General features: G+C 38.3%; 1 protein-coding gene across 7 annotated transcripts in view; it reads right to left on the bottom strand.

The window, feature by feature from the left end:
• Positions 1-1197: 1197 nt before the first annotated feature.
• The window catches only part of EXOC2 (exocyst complex component 2), a 194434-nt gene continuing 176027 nt past the window's right edge, over positions 1198-19604 (bottom strand). For 6 of the 7 annotated variants that reach the window (XM_030552298.1, XM_030552297.1, XM_030552295.1 and 3 more), the window contains 5 exons: positions 16690-16745; positions 12107-12229; positions 8521-8582; positions 7448-7507; positions 1198-2943 (listed from right to left, as the gene is read on the bottom strand). In XM_030552298.1, the coding sequence (XP_030408158.1) occupies positions 2853-2943; positions 7448-7507; positions 8521-8582; positions 12107-12229; positions 16690-16745 (392 nt within the window). In that variant the 3' untranslated portion in view covers positions 1198-2852. The other variant, XM_030552302.1, reaches the window with a different exon arrangement.

Here is a 19604-nt window from a genome sequence, read left to right as displayed (position 1 = left end):
GGCAATGAAATTGAGACAGACCAGGACCTCCCAGTTGTTCCTAGATCATCCAAATATTTAGAAACAACAAGCAAGGAGGCTCCATTTAAGACCAAATTCAAATCATATCTCTCACCTTGTTGTTCCCTCAATCTGTTATGGACAATGAGTATTTACAGATGTTTCATCCAGAAAGATGCCGAACGGTCTAAAAGCCGATCAGAAGTATATAGTATGCACCAAGTTCTGCTACAGATAAAGCTGAATTCCACTTTCTATTCTGATCCTTCTTTTTCAAGTTTTTCAAAACCTCCCAACTCAAAAGGAATTTGTTTGAGAATTTTCTACACATGAAGAAACTTTCAGCAGAATTGATTACACTATTTTATGTAATGAGAACATGAGGAAAAGAAAACACATTTTGCCTATATATTCTGATCAGAACAAGTTCACTTTGACAACTGACAAACAATTGCATTTAGAAAAAAGTGTGTCTTACCCGTTAATTTCATTAGTCCCAAAATAGCAATTTACTAATGGAAGGAGGCAGCTAGCTACTTCATTTAAGTTTCTCATAACTACACCTCTTCCAGTCTTATCTGACTATATATTTGCGTGCGGTCCCCACAATGCTTTTCCATTTCCAGTAAAGATTTTTTTGTACTCACTATATCTTTGAACAGGTCCTTCTGAAGCCACATTGACCACTTCTTGTTCCTCATAATCTTCTTTTTCAGAGGAACTGTACTCTGTTGTACCTTAATTATGGTATTGTAGCATTCCTAACCCCTCTTCCACACAAGTGGATTTTAATAATTTCTTCCATTGCACCTTGTTCATTAGCTTTCTTCATTTCCCCAAATCTGCTTTCTTGAAATCTAATACTCTTGTACTACACGGTTCATGACTCCTGTCCTCACCACGTTTAATTCAAGTAGCATGCAATCTCTTTCCCATTATTCTTAGCCTCTCTGTCAGTAACATTCAGCATTCTTGTAGAAAGACTCAACTAAAAGCAAATGGCTTGGCTCAGGTTTTGAAGAGAACAACCAATCTCTTGTTACATAAAGTGACCAATATAATGACACTCTGAGGGATGTTTCTTACCTGAGCATAAAAGCTTCATAAATGTTGCAACCTAGCTGATGCAAATATAAAACCTCACATATTATGTAAAGAAGGTAATAAATTCTTCAAAAATAATGAATTCACAAAAAGTTCATGGTCATCTTGCTTAAACATCACTTTATTATTCTGAAGTTAGTGCAGGTCTAACAAACTGTACAATCATACAAGAAACTGTGATTATAAATGTACATACTCAGCTTAGGTTAGATAACATATTTAGGAAAGCAACAGTGGTCCAGGTAACTGTTTAATACTCCCTCAATAAGCATATGCACTTAAAAAGTTTCAGATTTTCATTAAAATGCTCTTAATGCTAATTTAGCCATGTATATAGGCATCAAATTGTTTCCTACAATATTTCATAGCTTATTATTGAAGCTCTATATTTTATTAGTAAAGCATTTAACCGTATTGGCAAGATAAAGAATTTCCAGTGATTCATTAAAAATGTTTTGTGAATTCAAATGACGGCTTCTGTAAAGCAGGCCAAAATAACTTTAAATACATAAACAGCAGATAATTATTGGCCATTATTTGTTTAGTAGATCAGTAAAAAAAACAAACCCCTTCAAACTAACAGCCTATACTAACTAATATTTGTTTTAGTTTATGGCATTTATATTTTCTGTACTTTACATTAAGTCACAGCATGTGAGTCCTTAGGGTCAGTAGAGAAGCAACAATACATACACAGCTTCTAGGATTACACACCTATGGCAGTAACAGCAGAATTTGTCTTTGGTCTGCTTAATCTCCACCCACTCACAACAGGAATTCAGTATTTCCTGATGAGAATGCTACAATCAGGGAGGGATGGCAGACAGAGGGAGTAAGTCTAAAAGAAGAAGAAAAGGCAGGAGAGGAAGTGGAAAGGAAGCAGCAAAATCCAGTAGCCTACACTACACTATTGGTAGCTTATTTTGACTATCTGAGAAGTTGTTTGCTCTTCTGGACCTTAACCAATAAAGAATATTTGATTTAGTGAAGATTTAGATTATTTAAAATACTGCGGTGCTTGCATTTACAACGCAGAGTAGTCACTAACTGTTAAGTGGCCACTGAAAAGGTAACCATACTGCTATATTTTGGCTATATATTTAACCTTGACTTTCTGACTGAACTGGAATAGACAACACAGTATTGCCCTGCCCAGGAGATCAGCTGAATTTAAAAAACACCAAGAAGTCAGATTTGTGAGCACTTGAAGACAATGGCAGAGAAATTAGCTGAAGTGCTACATTTTTTAAACATGCAGCTCCTTCTCCAGCATACTATATTTGAATGTGTATTACAGCCATCTGCAGGTAATAACATTTGCAGTATGCTTCTGGATAGTTTATACAACATGCCAATATACAAATCCTCTCATATCAGCATTCCTGTGTGTCCAGGGAGTTTCAAACTGATACACAGAAATATTCAGAAATGTCTAACATGCCCCATTTTCAAAATATGTTTCTAACAAATGAAATATACTTTGCAGCACACAAATGAAGATTTTTCTATAAACATACAGCTGTAAAGAGCCTTGATATGATGAAAAACAATTTTTTTTACAGTGGCATTTCTAATAATCTTTCTTATTTTGAAGGCTACACCACCACTGCCTGCCTGCCAGTAAATTGAAACACCACTCCAATGAGTAAGTATTCTGTTAAGTGTTCAAAGGAAATGAAAACAGTCGGGAGTAATGGGAGTGTGTTTATCTGTGTTCTTTTGTGGGATTGCTTGTATTGTGCTGTTGTCTATGTTTTCATCATTGCCGAAGAAGCTTGAAAGCAGGTGAGCTGCAGGTGCATACTACTTTTAAATTTGTTTAGTAGCTCTTCTAATAACCTGTAAAAAAGAAAACATTGTATAACTTTGGTGGTTTGGAGTTTACAGATTTGGGATGTTGCAAGTTAGGTTTATCCATTTATTCAGAAGGTAATTAATGTGGCATATATCCCAAGCTCTCTGACCTTGGACACATTAAGGAAGTAATATTTTTGTACACATTAAATAGTTAAGTTTCTCCAATATAGCATATCAGGAACAGATATGCACTACTACAAAAACAGGTACTGTAGATGCACACCTATTTTTTATCTTTTTTTTAAACTACTTATTGTGGGTAATGCAAGGAAAATCTTATTCTTTTGTGTTCAAGTTCCTCTAGTACTTTCTTACCCTCTGTGACAAAGTTTCTCCTATACCTTGGTGGGTCCTGCGCTTATTGACAGATTTGCTCACCTCAGTGATCTTCCCCACAGTCTGGATCAACTCCTCCTGTGTCTGATCAGGAGTTGGGATGTTTGGGGGGAACCCGGGCCCACCCTCTACTCCCGGTTCCAGCCCAGGGCCCTGTGGATTGCAGCTGTCTATAGTGCCTCTTGTAACAGATGCATGACAGTTACAACTCCCTGGGCTATTTCCCAATGGCGTCCTGCAAACACCTTCTTTATCCTCACCACAAGACCTTCTCCTGGTGTCTGATAACACTTGTACTCCTTAGTCCTCCAGCAGCACAGCCTCTCAGTCTCAGCTCCTCGTGCCTCTTGCTCTCAGCTCCTCACACGCACTTCCTCTCCTCTGGCTCACTCCTCCCTGACTGGAGTGAGCTCCTTTTTAAATCCAGGTGCCCTGATTAGCCTGCCTTGATTGGCTGCAGGTGTTCTAATCAGCCTGTCTGCCTTAATTGATTCTAGCAGGTTCCTGATTACTCTAGTGTAGCCCCTGCTCTGGTCACTCAGGGAACAGACAACTACTCAGCCAGTGACTAGTATATTTGCCCTCTACCAAATTCCTGTACCACACTGGCCTGGGTCTGTCACATCTCCCACAGTATCATGTCAGATAACTGATGCTCTGAAGTAGTTTTACATCCTTTGGTAACAGATCCTGTATAAACCACTGTTAGAGACCGGATACTTGAACACAGAGACTTCTGATTTGTTTTAGTATGAAAATTCTTATAATTTTTCACAATACAGCAGGAAAATGACAAATTCCACTGGAGTGACACTAACAGACACATACTGGAAGCAGCAGCTTTCAGGGAATCAGTAGCGGAGCATCGGGAATGTTAGGACCAGATTGTGTTAACTTGCCACTTTTTCTTATAGTCCCATAAGCTTGTTCTTTTAGAACGTATCACAAGGAGCCTGTTTTTATGTGGCTGAATAGGATGATAAAGGAAAACCCTACTTAAAGCTTTAGCAGTTATTTCTGTGTTCTCAAATACACGGTCAACTTAAATCAGATCAAATGCTGGCACTGCTTTACGAATATATATATAGCTAATGTTTAGATGTACAACAAGCACAAGTTATATTTAACCTGCTGCATAATGGGACAGTAAAAATTATGTGCTCATGGAAGAATATAGCCTCAGAGGTTGTATACTTTTGCCTTCATACAAATGCTATCTTCAAAAATAATTTTTCATTTAAAAGGTGACCTGCAAAAGAAAAAGTAGACTTGCTTCTCCCAGTCTCCCCCCTTTTTTCCCCTTCTTATGGTCTAGGTCTAGTTAGACTGTAAACTCTTTTGGACAGAAAATGTATAGTGCCTATCACTCTGAAAACAAACAAACAAACTAATGTCAGGTTTCAGAGTAGCAGCACAAAATAATGTGGTCTGACTTTTTTTTTTTTGTGTTAAAAGCCTGGTTTGCTACTTAGGAAGACTTTATGATGCCTGGAGAAATAGTGAAATGGCAAGATCAAAAAAGTCAAGAGATTGAAAGCTGACCAAATGCAAGGTAATGAGATTTTCCATCAGGCTATTCAAAATGCTTTATTGTTTATGTTAGCACCTACTGATCTCAATGTAATTATTTGTGTCACAGGCATGGCTAGAGGCCTCAGATGAGACTAGGGATCTCACTGCACTAGGCACCGTACATACATGTAATAAGAGACAGTTCCTGCATCAAAGAATTTACAGTCTAACATTAGAGAAAGGATGGGAGAAAGGAAGTATCATCACCCCCATTTTACAGATACGGAACTGAGACACAGAGAGGTTAAGTGCCTTGTCCCAAGTCACACAGGAAGTCTGTGGTAGAGCTGGGAATCGAAACCAGATCTCCTGAACAATAGTCGAGTGCCTTAACCACAGACCATCTTTCCTCTTCAGCTACAATGCATATGGAATATTTGTGACAGGGTGTCTCTGTTAAAGATTCAATGCTCCCATCGCTTTAACTAGATCACACCGAACATCTCAGAGTGGCAAGAAATTCCTCCAGCAAAACCAGGGAAAACCAGAATTCCTATTTCTAAGGTAAAATTAAGCATTTTTGGGGGAGGGGAAAACCCCCAAACTTGGAGGTCTACATCAAAAGCAGCGAGAAAGGGCAGCCCACACAATTTTATAAAATCCATTGCAGGCTTCCTTTAAGCAGCTGCCAATCCTTTTTTTCAGAAAACAAATAATACGTTGTGTGCTGTAAAATTAACAGGTGCTTGGCTTTCCTAGGGTCAGCGAGTGAAAACACAAATTAATACCCACTTCCCCAACAGCCCCTCTCGGAAAGGCTACTGAGGACATCCATCATTCACACGCAGGCTATATTTCAATATTACATGGAGTGTATTATTGGTAACACCAGCAGCTCTAAATCATTCCATAAAAAATACATTTAACATAATTATTTTTAATTGTGTCATGAATGGCGTGGGGAGTTTACAGATGTAGTGGTAACACACCTGAGAAAATAAAATGTGTTCTACGGTATAGAACACATCCTTAGCTCTCTGGTCCTCAGAGCTGCCCTCTGGGTGGAGGTATAGCTGTAAAAACTGTACAGTACTTTGTTTGTGAACCGCCCTCTGTAGTTCAGTGCACAGTGGTTGAAAACATACCAAACTCTATGGGTTTGTCTGAAAGTTTAATTTCGATGAACTCCAATTGCAAAGGGGAACGTTCCTTAACCCCAAAGAGGCTCCTTTTTTATCTTCAGACCCTCATGGAGAGCTGGAAAAGGTGGGGAGAGGTCTTGAGGCTTGTGGATGGCAGGAGCAAGGAGTAATTGTTGGATAAATGGAGGCCCATTGCAGGGAGGCAGGGTTCACAAATTTTGTAGCTGTGCAAGCATCTTTTGCTTGTGTCTACGGAATATTGAACTAAGGTGATGTCTGAATGGATTCTGTGCAAATGTTTCACACATCTTTGGATTCAGTTTCATAGAACACAAACCAGTATCAGGTTTGTTTTTCTGAGATGTGTGTGCGTGTGTTTGTGTGTGTAAATACATTCGTTATGGGCTCAACATTGTAAAGTGCTGAGCACTCTGGCCCCAACCAGCAAAGCACTAATAACATACTTCATCTTAAATGTGTGAGTAGATCCATTTATCACATGGCATTACTTGCATGCTTTAGTCTAAGTGCATACTTAAATTCTTTGCTAGACTGGGGTCACAGTGGCCATCATCTTCAGATCTGAATCCTTCTTGGCCAGTACCAAGGGCCCTGGTATAATACAATTAGATGATGGTATAAGTGGCTATTTTTAAAGAAGTTATTAATTTTTAATTATATTCCAGAATCTAAGCTCTCATTTAGGAAAAATTGAAGTTTCTAGCCCTTATAGTTGTGAAAAAACAGTGGAAATGAACACAGCAACATTTGCTTGAATTTGCTGACCGCCTGAAACAATAGGTGTGGAAACGTGAATCTGTCTATTCACCACAATGAGTGTTAACTCTGAAAGTTAATTATGACAATGTAAATGTGGGCACTAATTCTGATTTTAGTCTAAACATCAAGCTAACGTGCTTATCCACCACTGTATAGATACTGGTTTAGATGTAGCATGGCAGAATGCCTTTGTCAAGGGCTGCTGGGATGGGGAAAGAGGAATTAAATTTCCTTTTCTTCTGAATTTAAAGGAGCGCTACATTCCCCTCTTATTTAAAGCCTTTGGATTACAAAACCAAACAAAACTGTCTTCCAAGTTCCCCAAAACACCAATTGTCAAAGCTTCAGTTTTCCTCCCTGGCTATTTCTCCAATGCAGTTATTGGTATTCAACAGAATAAGACAATACAGCACATTGAAACTTGAAAATTAGCGTGAAAAGCTATAATTGACTGTAATTCAAAAATGATACTGTATTGATTACACTGGACTAGGGAACAGAGCAATGCAACATAAAGCCAAAGTTTCTGCTGTAAAATTTAGGTCTAACATCCCACACTGAATCAGGGCTTTGTCCTGAATCGGGGCTGCCATTCTGTGACTCACAAAAGTCAAATGCCATAACTTATTCCTCAGCACCACTATCTTGCTACTGCACTAAAAAAAACAGTACTCTTGCGAGTGGTATTATAAATGTTAAAGTACAAGTACACTTACTTTTTGTCTGCTCCACTTAAGAGTTGTGGCAGGGCTTCCAAAGCTTGCTTAAAACTTGAGCTGTAATGCAAACATATTTAATTTTAATTTAACTTTCTCTCACAGCCTCCCTCCGTATCTCCATGAATACATACTTCCATTTATGAAAAGTTTTCATTGAGCTAAATTAACAGATTATCAACTCAACACCTCATGCTTATGTATAATTTGAACATAGCCAGCCATAGGCTCAGATAGACTTCTCGCCTGAAGAAAGTCCACAGCCACTGAAAATACCTGATACCAGATAAACCCTGGAGACTGACAGGAAAAATATTCATGCTGAACACAGTAGCTGTGAGGGGCCATAGAGGAAGAGGCAGTCTCCGAAATAACCGGTCTTAGTCATTTATGGTCCTATAAATAATAGTTAACAATCTGAATTTCACCCAGAAGTGAACAGGAATAAAATGAAGAGTACAAAGTACAGATGTATATGCTCTGTACGTAAGAGACAGGCTTGCTGTATGTAAGAGACAGGCCATTCCAAGAGTCCTATACACAGAGGGTGTTACAGTAGTCAAGTGCTAAGTTGACAGAGCTGTACGTAACAGTGTCAAAATCTGCATTCAAGTGAGAAGGGTACATTTTGGCCAATAGAAGATGAATTAAGGTATTCCTGGCCATTACTTCTAGTGGGGAGTCCAGGAACCAGGAGGAACCTAATGAGACCCAGAGACTGTGAATCACTTTGTTCTGATTGCAACAAGCAGCATTTTCATCTTATCCAATCTGTGTTTATGCCAAACTGTTTTCATCCAGATCCCTACCTCTGCCAGACTCTTGGGAGAGCAGGGAAGCAATACTCCCCAAATTAGATGAAAAGATACTGCTCAAAATCTGATCATAAAAGTAACAATATTTCCCATTATCAGAGATGAGCTTAACAACAGAGTATTCAAAGTATGCCATTGTTTGAAATTAATTTGAAATAAAATTTCTTTAAACAAATATTTAAACTGTATTTAGTGGTTTTTTCATATTTATCAGGCATTTCATTTTAAATCAAGAGCACAAGTTTCTTAGCATCTTACTTGCTTTCTGGCGTTAGGTATACGGCCACAGCATCTCTCAATGCACAAATTTCAAGCCTTGCCTAGAGACAGAATGTAACCATTGTTACAAATTTAAAACATTCTTTGATTAATTAAACATATATGTCACAAAGCCTCTCACCTGTTTTCAGAAGCAAAATTCTACTGCACACTGCAACTTTAAGCAGCCTTAACTTCAATAACTTGTTTCCTGTATTTCTGGTTACCACTCTGCCATGTCAGTTAAGAAGTGCTACAGGAACTATGACAAATTTGTGAAATTGAAGTCAAATTGTTTATCAAATCACTATGTAGTTGTCTCCAAACAAAGTCTCTCAGTAACAGTACCAAAGCAAACTCCGGTGCTCTTTTTTTGCTCTGAGATAGCATTTCCATGCTTTTCTGCTTTTAGCTATTGCTTTCTACAGGGAAAGACTAGCACCTTACAGTACAGTTTGGCCAGAGAGGAAGAAAACACGAGAACAAAAATTGGTTAATATACATTTTAGCCTGGGTTTTGCTGCTGAATTAATTTTCTTCAGATGAGGAAGTAGATCGTTCTGCTCCACTTGTCTCATCTGTCACTTCGCTGGGTATACAGGCATGGGGATTTTACCTCAGCAATGTACCTGTTTGTCAATTTCCAGCTAAGCAGGCTACGATGGAAAATGAAGTTTGGGTACATTTCTGAGGTAAAAGTGAATCAAGCAGGGTTTAAAGAGATCTTCTTTGTTCTCACTGAAATAATTTCCACTATGGATTTTATGCGAAGATGGTAACACCACGAATTTGATCAATACTTAAAAATCCCATTTACACATTTCTTTCTAGAAATGGATTAAAGCCACAAACTTCATCATAATTCACAATCAGCTTTTGTTCAGCCCACTACAGAGATTCTGGTGGATCCAACCATGAAATGCAGAGACTGATCCAACTTAACCAAAGTTAATATAACTACGTCAACTTTCTAATAAAGGTTTTTAAACTCTAACTTATATATTTATTTTCAACTGTAATGAAGGCTTTTGTTTGGGAATATCTTATACATATATCATACATACAGAGTTTTTATTTTTCCCTGCTGTATAGGCAGCCAGCATAGATTTGTGCGTTAAGGGTGCAGGACTTCCTGGTAAGCATTAGGATTTAGCTGACCACCAATTTTACGTTGAGGAGAAATGTTTCCCTTGTAGGAAAATGACAAGCATAGATGGGCCTTCTCAACTTTCTTGAACATCTTGTAGGTTCTTTCAGGATGAATGGGTTAGGATTTTTGAGAGCTGGGTGCCTTAGGCGCTTTTAGACCCTGGTTCTGCCACCAATAAAATTTTGAGTTCTTGGGTTTTAATGTAACACTAAGTTGTGCAATTATGTTTCAGTTTTAAGAGGCAAAAGCCCACTGTGGTAGCGGCACATTATCAGGAGCCATAGTTTATGCCTAACATCAAGCACAAGGCTGGGGAGTGAGTGAAGCCTGGATATGTAGGGAGTGTCTGGATCAGGGAAATGGCTGTTAAATACAGATTGAGGCATCTTTTGTCAAAGCTCAGTTCTTTCCACAGGGAATGGGTATTTTTGAGCAGTTTGGTATGGTCTATATCCTACCGGTTTCGGTACAATCAATCTATCAATAGTGAGGGTTGATTATGGCCAGAATGGTAGAAAGAGAAAGCAACTGACAAATTTTTCTGCTGGAAGAGACAATTCTTTCAGTTATGGGTTCAGGGAGTTGCTGGAGAGAATATCAGATGGCAGCTGGTAGTTCCTGCAAGTCCTAGACAGGCAGTATGTCAGAGAAAGTGCCTGTTGAGTCAAAGGGAGCTTTCTTTCTTCTTTAGACTTTCCTAGAACTAGTTCAAAGTAATGGAGCAATCAGAAGTGAGCAGGGCAGTGTTAAACTATCTGTCTTACCCACAGATTGGTAAAGTGCCACCTCTTCCATGGTATGAGTTCAAATCAGGCACTGCCACAATTTGAAAGACCCTGCCACACAGTATAGGTCATTTGTTTAAAAAAATCATAAGCTTGATTTAAAAACAAAAATCAAATATTTAAATATAGTCCTGAGACTTTGCCTTTAACAACATTATACAACTATTGTGAGTAAACTCCTCATCCCTCTAAAATCCCTTTTGGAAAATATGCACAATTAATGGTAGGTAAACTACCAGAATGCTCATGTATGCCAGTATGGAACACAAAGCTCCTTTGTACGAGACCACTGTGGATTACAACATATCACATTTCGGTCTCAAATATTTTCCTTGTCACATTTGTGAAATACCATATGTATTTAACACATTTACATGTAATTACATTTTAAATATACACTAGTTAATTCCACCCTTGTAATTTCACTAAGCTATGGAGTCTTCTGCTCCAATTAAGTTTAATTGCTAACTAAAAAACATAAATAGTCTATTGACCTCCTCTTTAAACGTTAAGTTGATAATACTCTACATTGTATCTTCAATACAAAGAGTGTAATATATTTTTAAAAATAAACCAATTTTCGTTAAGATTTTCAGTTGCTTTAGAATTCTAAAATGAACCTGAAAGAACAGTAAGATGGGTGTTGGCTGCAGATTTCTATTTCTTTTATCTGCATTATTAAGCATGGGCTTTAAAAGCTAAACATACTTTTTAAATACAAGACATGGAAGAATTGAAGTAAAGCCTGAATATGAAGATATTTTAAGATGTACAATTAATTGACTGGACTACAAACAATTCACAGACCATATATAGCCTATTGGTATTCCTCAGTCAAAAGATTCAAAAGCATTGACTTAAGAGTTTTGTCTGAGTAAGAACTATTGGATCTGATTCTATGAAGAATGTGATTAAACCATGTATTCTATAAATATTTTACTAATGAAGCACCAGGGTTATAGTTATTTACAAAACCCTAAGAACTTACCCTTCCTTGAACCTTGTTGGGAAACTTAATTTCACAAGAAAAGCACTCAAAATAAATTGTTAGAAACAATGGGCCAGCACACATTTCCGCCCACCTCTGTTTATTAAAATACAGTACTCTGGTCACAATTCATTTGCTCGTTGTTAGTTCTGATTCATCTAATCTGAAATGGGAATGGCAAGACTTTTGATAAACGGATCTTTAAGACTTTCTTTAATGGTAATTTTTGCAAGTGTTTCTGTAGTGATGTCATTTTGCAGATATTTTGCAGCTATGCTTTCCTTTGGAGTCGTACAATACAGGAAATGCTTTTATTCTCTCTCCAAACAGTGGAATAATATACCACTACGACACACCGCTACATTGGCCTTTCCACACTAATACCAACAGATTTAAAAACAAGCTTTAAAATACAATTAAAAACATTATTAAAACCAAAACCTTTGTGGACAAAAATAAGAACATAATCAAAATATTTAATTGGCTGCTGTAAAATAACAGGTAAAAATATAACTTCTACAACAGCTGTTGGTTGCATTTGAATACAAACAGGTTATTAAGCTACAGTTCAATAACAATGGGGAAATCTCTCTCTCTTACTTTCTAGCTACAGTATTTCCAATTTTCTCAACTCAGAAACAGAAACTCAGAGTCTTTATCTACCTGTAAAGCTCCATTTTTACTGAACGATGATACACACTGCATCAGTCGACTTAGTTCTTCAGCAACAGATTCCACAAGCCTTGACAGTACTCGAGGCACTAATTCCTTAGAGATGGTGAATACCTGCCGGTTTTCAATCAGAGTTATGAATTGGGTATCTGCATTAATATTTATATTGCACCTTAGTATGGACATGGAGAGTTAACCTTGATTGCATGTTTCATTGCTTTTCCCAGAAGCACCTTATCTTCTTCTCACTGCTCAGCCAGTTTGTTCCACCTGTTATGGCTTGTCATAAACGTAGACTGAAAACTCTCTTGGACTGTCTTTTTTATTACTTGCTTGTATAACACTGAGACCAACAGTGCCTGGATTCCCAATTAGGGTCCATAGTTGTTGCCATAATTCAATTTAATAATAATACAAGATCCACCTCCTAAGAAGCTTACAAAATAGTAGAGTAATAAAACAAATAGATAGTCAGGCGCTGAAATGAGATCAAACAGTGTCAGAGACCTGAAGCTTGGCAAAAAAGTCGGGTTTAAGGAGAGATTTAAAGACAGCAAAAGACTGAGTGCACCGGAAGAGCGATAATGTCTCAGATAATTAGGAGAGAAAATTGGGCGGAACACTGGGCAAGAGGTGGATAAGAGGAAATGAGATTGGCTCTATAGGTAGAGCAGAGTTGTGTTAAACCTTGATGATGAAAATGAAGAGCAGTGTGGATTACATGTGGAAAAGAGAGGGGAAAGATAAAGGGATGGTGATTTGAGGAGGAAGTGATGTGATCAGAGTCATGGGGAATGATGATGATTTTGGCTAGAAATTTCATTATTAATTTATTCAGATTTCTTAAAAAAACAAGCAAGCAAGCAACAACAAACGATTGGGTCACACTTTTGCGACAGGACCTTTGCTTTATGTTAAAATCAGGAGTGTGTCTGATTTGACAATGAAAAACTGCTTTATAGAAATGCATAATCAGAAACACCAGTATATGGATGAGTAAAACTCAAATATGAATTTAGGAACCAGACCCGATTTTTCACAATATATGTGAGAGTGATGTGTCATGGATCTCACAGACTAGACAAACAGTAAAATAACAGATGTGCACTACAGCCAAGGCATACTGACCACACATATGCTGGCTATCAGTCACTCAACTGCTACTTCAAATAATCATCTTGCTTTTAACTGCTTTGACCCACAAAAGCCAACAATTTTGGTCACATATAGAGAAAAACGGTAAAAGCAAAATGGGTGTTGCTGAGCAATACAACACAAGCATACCAAGAAAACGACTAAAGCCTTCTACTAAGGAGGAAGTATTTGTACCCACAATGGCCATTCTCAACGTTACTTGACAGAACTCAGGAAAAAAATTCTCAGCCATAGTAGATTACCACATTTTTGCAAAAACTATACTTATTTTGGTTTCAGTTCAAATTTGACTTTTTAGTTAAAGTAACAATTTTTTTCACCTCAGAACCTGCCTATTGCACAGTTGATGGTTAACTAGTGTTGTTTAAACTACAAAAATCAGCAGTGTTGCTGGCAAAATCTAAGACTGAGCCAGACTGGCAAAATTTCAGCAGAAAACAGTGTTACTCTTGTGGAAATTGTAAAATTTCACACCAATGATCAAATTCACATACTTCTGCAAGTACTTGCGAAAATGTCATTTCACACACAGAAATTCATGAGGCAAAACTTAACATGGGAAGATCAGCGAGCACCCAATTCAATAGGGTATTTATGCATATGTCCTAATTTTAAGCACGAGTAGTCCAATTGAAGTCAATGAGACAACAAACTTTTTAAAGTTAGTTACATGTGTAACTCCCTGGCTGAATCAGGACTTTAAATCATTATACTTACTTAAAAGGACACAAGTTAAAAATCATTTTTAAAATGTCCTTACTTGTGTTTATTAAAAACAATTCAGATTATTTTAACTGAATTTAAAAGAAAAATCTAACTTATTTTGTTTGTTCCTTTCATGTAATTTACTCATCCTGGAAAATGAAAACAAACTAATCATTTTCATTGTGGTTTATAGTGATGTTAACTTCTTCATTCTCAGGTACTGGCACAATGCTGCAGTATTTGTGCTACATACACTGAAGGTAAACACCTGCATCAAAGCAAAAATCTGTTTTAATTGGAATTCCAAAAGCCATGAAAATATTTCAATTTGCATTAGTGTCTCTAATTAAAGAAAATATTAAAAGGAGCCTAAAATACTCAAAAGCCAATTTTAAGCAAGTAAAAGAGGGTCTAAAGACAGAACAGTGTTATCTGTGCTATGTGAAAGAATGGTTTTGGTAATACTAATGAGAAAATACATTTTGTGATGGCGAGGGATGGGATTATTTAGAACAAGTGCTATAGCTTAAGTACTGTAGAAAATTGCTGCAATAATCTATTTACACTTAGGTGTTGTGATAAAGTTCCTCCTCTACCTTGGTGGGTTCTGCGCTTATTAGCAGATTTGCTCACCTCAGTGATCTTCCCCACAGTCTGGATCAACTCCTCCTGTGTCTGATCAGGAGTTGGGAGGTTTGGGGGGAACCCGGGCCCACTCTCTACTCCCGGTTCCAGCCCAGGGCCCTGTGGATTGCAGCTGTCTATAGTGCCTCTTGTAACAGATGCATGACAGCTATACCTCCCTGGGCTACTTCCCCATGGCCTCCTCCAAACACTTTCTTTATCCTCACCCCAGGACCTTCCTCCTGATGTCTGAAAACACTTGTACTCCTTAGTCCTCCAGCAGCACACCCTCTCAGTCTCAGCTCCTTGTGCCTCTTGCTCCCAGCTCCTCACACACACTTCCTCTCCTCTGGCTCCCCCCTCCCTGACTGGAATGAGCTCCTTTTTAAATCCAGGTGCCCTGATTAGCTTGCCTTAATTGGTTCTATCAAGTTCTTGATTACTCTAGTGCAGCCCCTGCTCTGGTCACTCAGGGAACAGAAAACTACTCAGCCAGTGATCAGTATATTTGCCCTCTACCAGATTCCTGTACCCCACTGGTTTGGGTCTGTCACAGTATGCATCTGCAAGTGTGCAGCTCTGCAAATAATTATTTCAATTTTCATCATTATTTCATGCTTACTTTTTTAACATACACTCCTCCTCTCTGTTGTAAGCCATGGCCCATTTTGGGAGTTCAGACGCTACATATCCACGGTTCCCAAACTGGGGATAGTGCCCTCAGCAGATGGGGTCATGGGTCCAAAAGGTCAGATTCAGCTCGCAATCTGAAGCTGTCTGCTCCCAAACACGTCCGGACTTGCTCCACAAGTGCCACACCAAGAGACCGTTATTTTGATCTACAAAATGGTGACCTCCACAAAGTGTGACCTTAGACCTACGATGTGTGCAAGGTCACTCTGTGCAGAGATCACCATTTTGCAAAACAGCAACTTCCTGGCACAGTATTTGTGGAGCAGGTCCAGCCACATTCGCTGTACGGAGGTGGTTGTATGGACACCATTTAACCATTTGCACCATCTGGCTTTGCCAGCACCCAGGGGAGGGAGATTTGAATCCAGAAGACACTTATCTATGGGCAGCAGTTTTACCACAAGAGCATCCTCTCTGCTTGAGCCAGTAGGAGTCTGTGCTAGCTTTTTCTGAGATGGGAATCTGCAGTGGCTTGTAAGCACCTTAAGCCAGGGCTCATATCTTCTTTTATGCCACCCTAAGTATCCTGTTAGTACTCAATAAAGAATCGTTGTAAATTGCTCTGTGCTGTAAGTTACTGGCTGACAATGAAATTATTTGGCCTCCCAGACATGTGATGACTGAGCATCTCAACCAGATGGAGTAATAATGGTTTGCATCCTTTTTCCTTGACCTTGGAACATTATAAAGTATGACTGGATGTGAAACCTGTTGCAAGCATCAAGCCATGGATTTGCCAGTAGCTGAAATTGAACAGCTCATTGAAATTTCCTGTAATTGATTCTTGGGAGGAACATATGCCCAATTTTCTCTCCCAGAGTTGTGGGTTCACCGTCAAGAATGAATATTCTGCACTCTCAACACATGCATTGAAACTGACGGTGCCATTCATGAGCACCTATTTGTGCTGAATCCAGCTTCACACATCTGTGTCCATCAAGTCTCAGTATTGATCTGCCACTGATGTCACAATTAGTTTAGATATGCAATTTCTACTACACAGCTGGATTTAGGGGTGTGTAGATTTACTTCCGAGCTTGCTGCATACCAACTGTTCACATAGGTAAAACAGGTTTAATCCATACTAATTCAGAATAAGGCACTCTTATTCTGGAATAAGAGTGTCTACACCTAGAATTAATCAGGAATAGTTAGTCCACTTTAAATTCACATGCTATTTTATTCTGGATTCTCTTTCAGGGCAAACAAGCCCTAAAATTTGATATATGGTGTTACTGATGGAAGTTTATACAATTGTTAACCACTCCCACCTCTTTAATAAAATAAAACACGTAAATAAAAGTAGCCTGATTTTCAGAGGTGCTCATTTCCAGTGAAGTCAGCCAACTTATTTTGTTTGACACTTTAATAATGTGAATAATCTGAAGTTACCTCACCTCTGCATGCACAGCAATGATATTCACTAACGCTTCTTTCAAATAGTTTCTGACACCTAAAAAAAACAAAAAGGGTAGTCAATCACTTTCACTGTGTTATCTTGACAGAGCTAAGATATTCTACAGTTCAATTCTACTGTTCAATAATAGACTTTTTCATTTCATTTCTTTAACTAACACATTTGCAATGACAGAGGCAGAAAGAGAAAGTTCCACAGCCACACCACCACAATCTATTTCCTTTTTCAAATCAAATGGAGAAAGGAACATTTCCTTACAGCAAAAGGTTAAAGAAGCCAGTAGGTTCCTGTTTCAGTATTCTTCTTCTGTATGACAGCCTGACTCCGATAACCTTTCAGTTTACCATAGATTCAATATTAAAAAATAAGAAAAACCCCTTAAACTAAAGGTCCTGGTGGCACACATACAATATGGTATATTACATGTATAACAGGCAAGAGATGTTTTAAGAAGCGAACATAGACAACAGGATTACATAGCTTGCAACCAGAAGATCTCATTCCTATTTCTTTTGCAGCTTCTTTGATTGTGAAATATCATCATAAATGGAAATAAGAATTCTTGTTTCTATGGAAGTGGTTTTAGAAGATATTACTCATGACAATTTATAGCATATGTTATGCTTATATAGGAGAAGTTTCTTTTGGGAAAAAAGTTCAAGCAAGCAGTTTATTTTCTAACAAAACTTTTACAGTAGCATATAAAATATTTGCTAGAGTAACAGAACAAATCTGGCTCTTTGTGTACATTGCTTTGCAAGCAATGACAAAATAGGGACTTTTTTTTTTTTAAGGATAGTTAATTTGTAACATAAAAGGCAAGCAGAATCGTTGAAAGCACAATAGCAGTAGAGAGAGAGAAGGGGCGGATGTACGTGATTGGCTAGATTCTGATCTCGTTATACTAGCATAAATCCAGAGTACATTGAGCGCACACCAACTTCTTTGTACATACTCCAAATGTAACTGAGATAAGAATGTTGGAGAATACTGAGACTCTACAGATTGTGAGTTATAATCGCAATATTAATATCCACTGTAAAAGTTGCATCAAAGATACACTTGTAATCAGTTTGTCTCATTTACTCCATCTTTCTTCAGCTACCTCAGTCATTCTAGCACAGTTCTACTTTGAAAAGTGACTCTAAAAACGACATTGAGGGAATCAAAGTGCATTGTCTCTCAACTGCCATTTCAAGTGTACTCAGTTTATAAAAATATATTTGTGTGTTTATTTTATTTGCAAATCCAGCTTGAGATTTAAAAATCAGGCTGCACTCTTTCCTTCCTATCAAAGCTAATTCAAACACACCCAGAGTCCCACTGGCACTTACCCCTGTAATCTTTATCACTCACAGCTTATTATTAAATATGTATTTTGTGTATATTTACAAATCTATAAATTTTCTCCATTATTCACAGATGGACTGAGCTGAAAGGAAGCATATACAGGAAGGTTGGAAGATTAAGGGAAGCAGCAATGGCCTCCTGGGGCTTACCCTAGGGCAGCGGCTCCCCAGTTAAGAGTTGTCTACACTGGTAATTAACAGAGCTGCAACTTCCTCACTCAGGGGGGTAAAAAAAACACCCCCGAGTGCAGCAAGCTGCAACTTGTAAAGCATCAGTGTAGACAGTGCTCCAGCGCTGGGAGCTGTGCACCCAGTGCTGGTAGCTATGTCCCTCCTGGAGGTGGTTTTTTTTAGAGCGTTGGGAGAACTTTCTCCCAGCGCTGCGCCACAACCACACAAGGCATGTTAAAGTACTGCCGTGGCAGCGCTTTAGGGTTGCCAGTGTGGACTAGCCCTTAGTCAGGTGTATTTATGGTCTGTGACCTCTCCATGACTTTTACTAAAAATACCCCTGACTAAACTTACCCTTAATTATGACCTTTAGTCACATTTGTATAACTCCACGGTCTTCAAATTATGCTTTGAATCACACGTGTGCAATACCATTGCTCTTAATATATTTGCACCAGTATAAAGTAATCAATAACTTCTATAATCAAAACTTAGGAGACAATTTGTGTTAACTGGGCACTGGAAAGAACAATCACTCTTTGTTTCAGAGTAGTAGCCGTGTTAGTCTGTATCCGCAAAAAGAACAGGAGTACTTGTGGCACCTTAGAGACTAACAAATTTATTGTAGCATAAGCTTTCGTGGACTACAGCTTACTTCATCAGATGCATGTAGTGGAAAATACAGAAGGAAGATATATATACACAAACAGGGAACATGGAACAATGGGTGTTACCATACACATTATAAGGAAAGTGATCAGTTAAGGTGAGCTGTTGTCAGCAGGAGAGAAAAATAACTGTTTGTAGTGGTAATGAAAATGGCCCATTTCCAGCAATTGACAAGGAGATATAAGGAACTGTGTGTGTGTGTGTGTGTTGGGCGGGGGAAAGATAAGCATGGGGAAATAGTTTCACTTTGTATAATGGCCCATCCACTCCCAGTCTTTATTCATACCTAATTTAATGGTGTCCAATCTGCACATTAATTCCAATTCAGCAGTCTCTCGTTGGAGTCTGTTTTTAACTTTTTTGTTGTAATATTGCGACTTTTAGGTCTGTAATCGAGTGGCCAGGGAGGTTGAAGTGTTCTCCAACTGGTTTTTGAATGTCATAATTCTTGATGTCTGATTTGTGTCCATTTATTCTTTTACATAGAGACTGTCCAGTTTGGCCAATGTACACGGCAGAGGGGCATTGCTGGCACATGATGGCATACGTCACATTGGTAGATGTGCAAGTGAACAAGCCTCTGATAGTATGGCTGATGTGATTAGGTCCTATGATGGTATCTCTTGAATAGATATGTGGACAGAGTTGGCAACGGGCTTTGTTGCAAGGATAGGTTCCTCGGTTAGTGTGTTTGTTGTGTGGTGTG

Source organism: Gopherus evgoodei, chromosome 2 (assembly GCF_007399415.2).
Source record: "Gopherus evgoodei ecotype Sinaloan lineage chromosome 2, rGopEvg1_v1.p, whole genome shotgun sequence".
NCBI classification, from domain to species: domain Eukaryota; kingdom Metazoa; phylum Chordata; order Testudines; family Testudinidae; genus Gopherus; species Gopherus evgoodei.
This window is presented reverse-complemented; position numbering and strand designations above follow the sequence as displayed.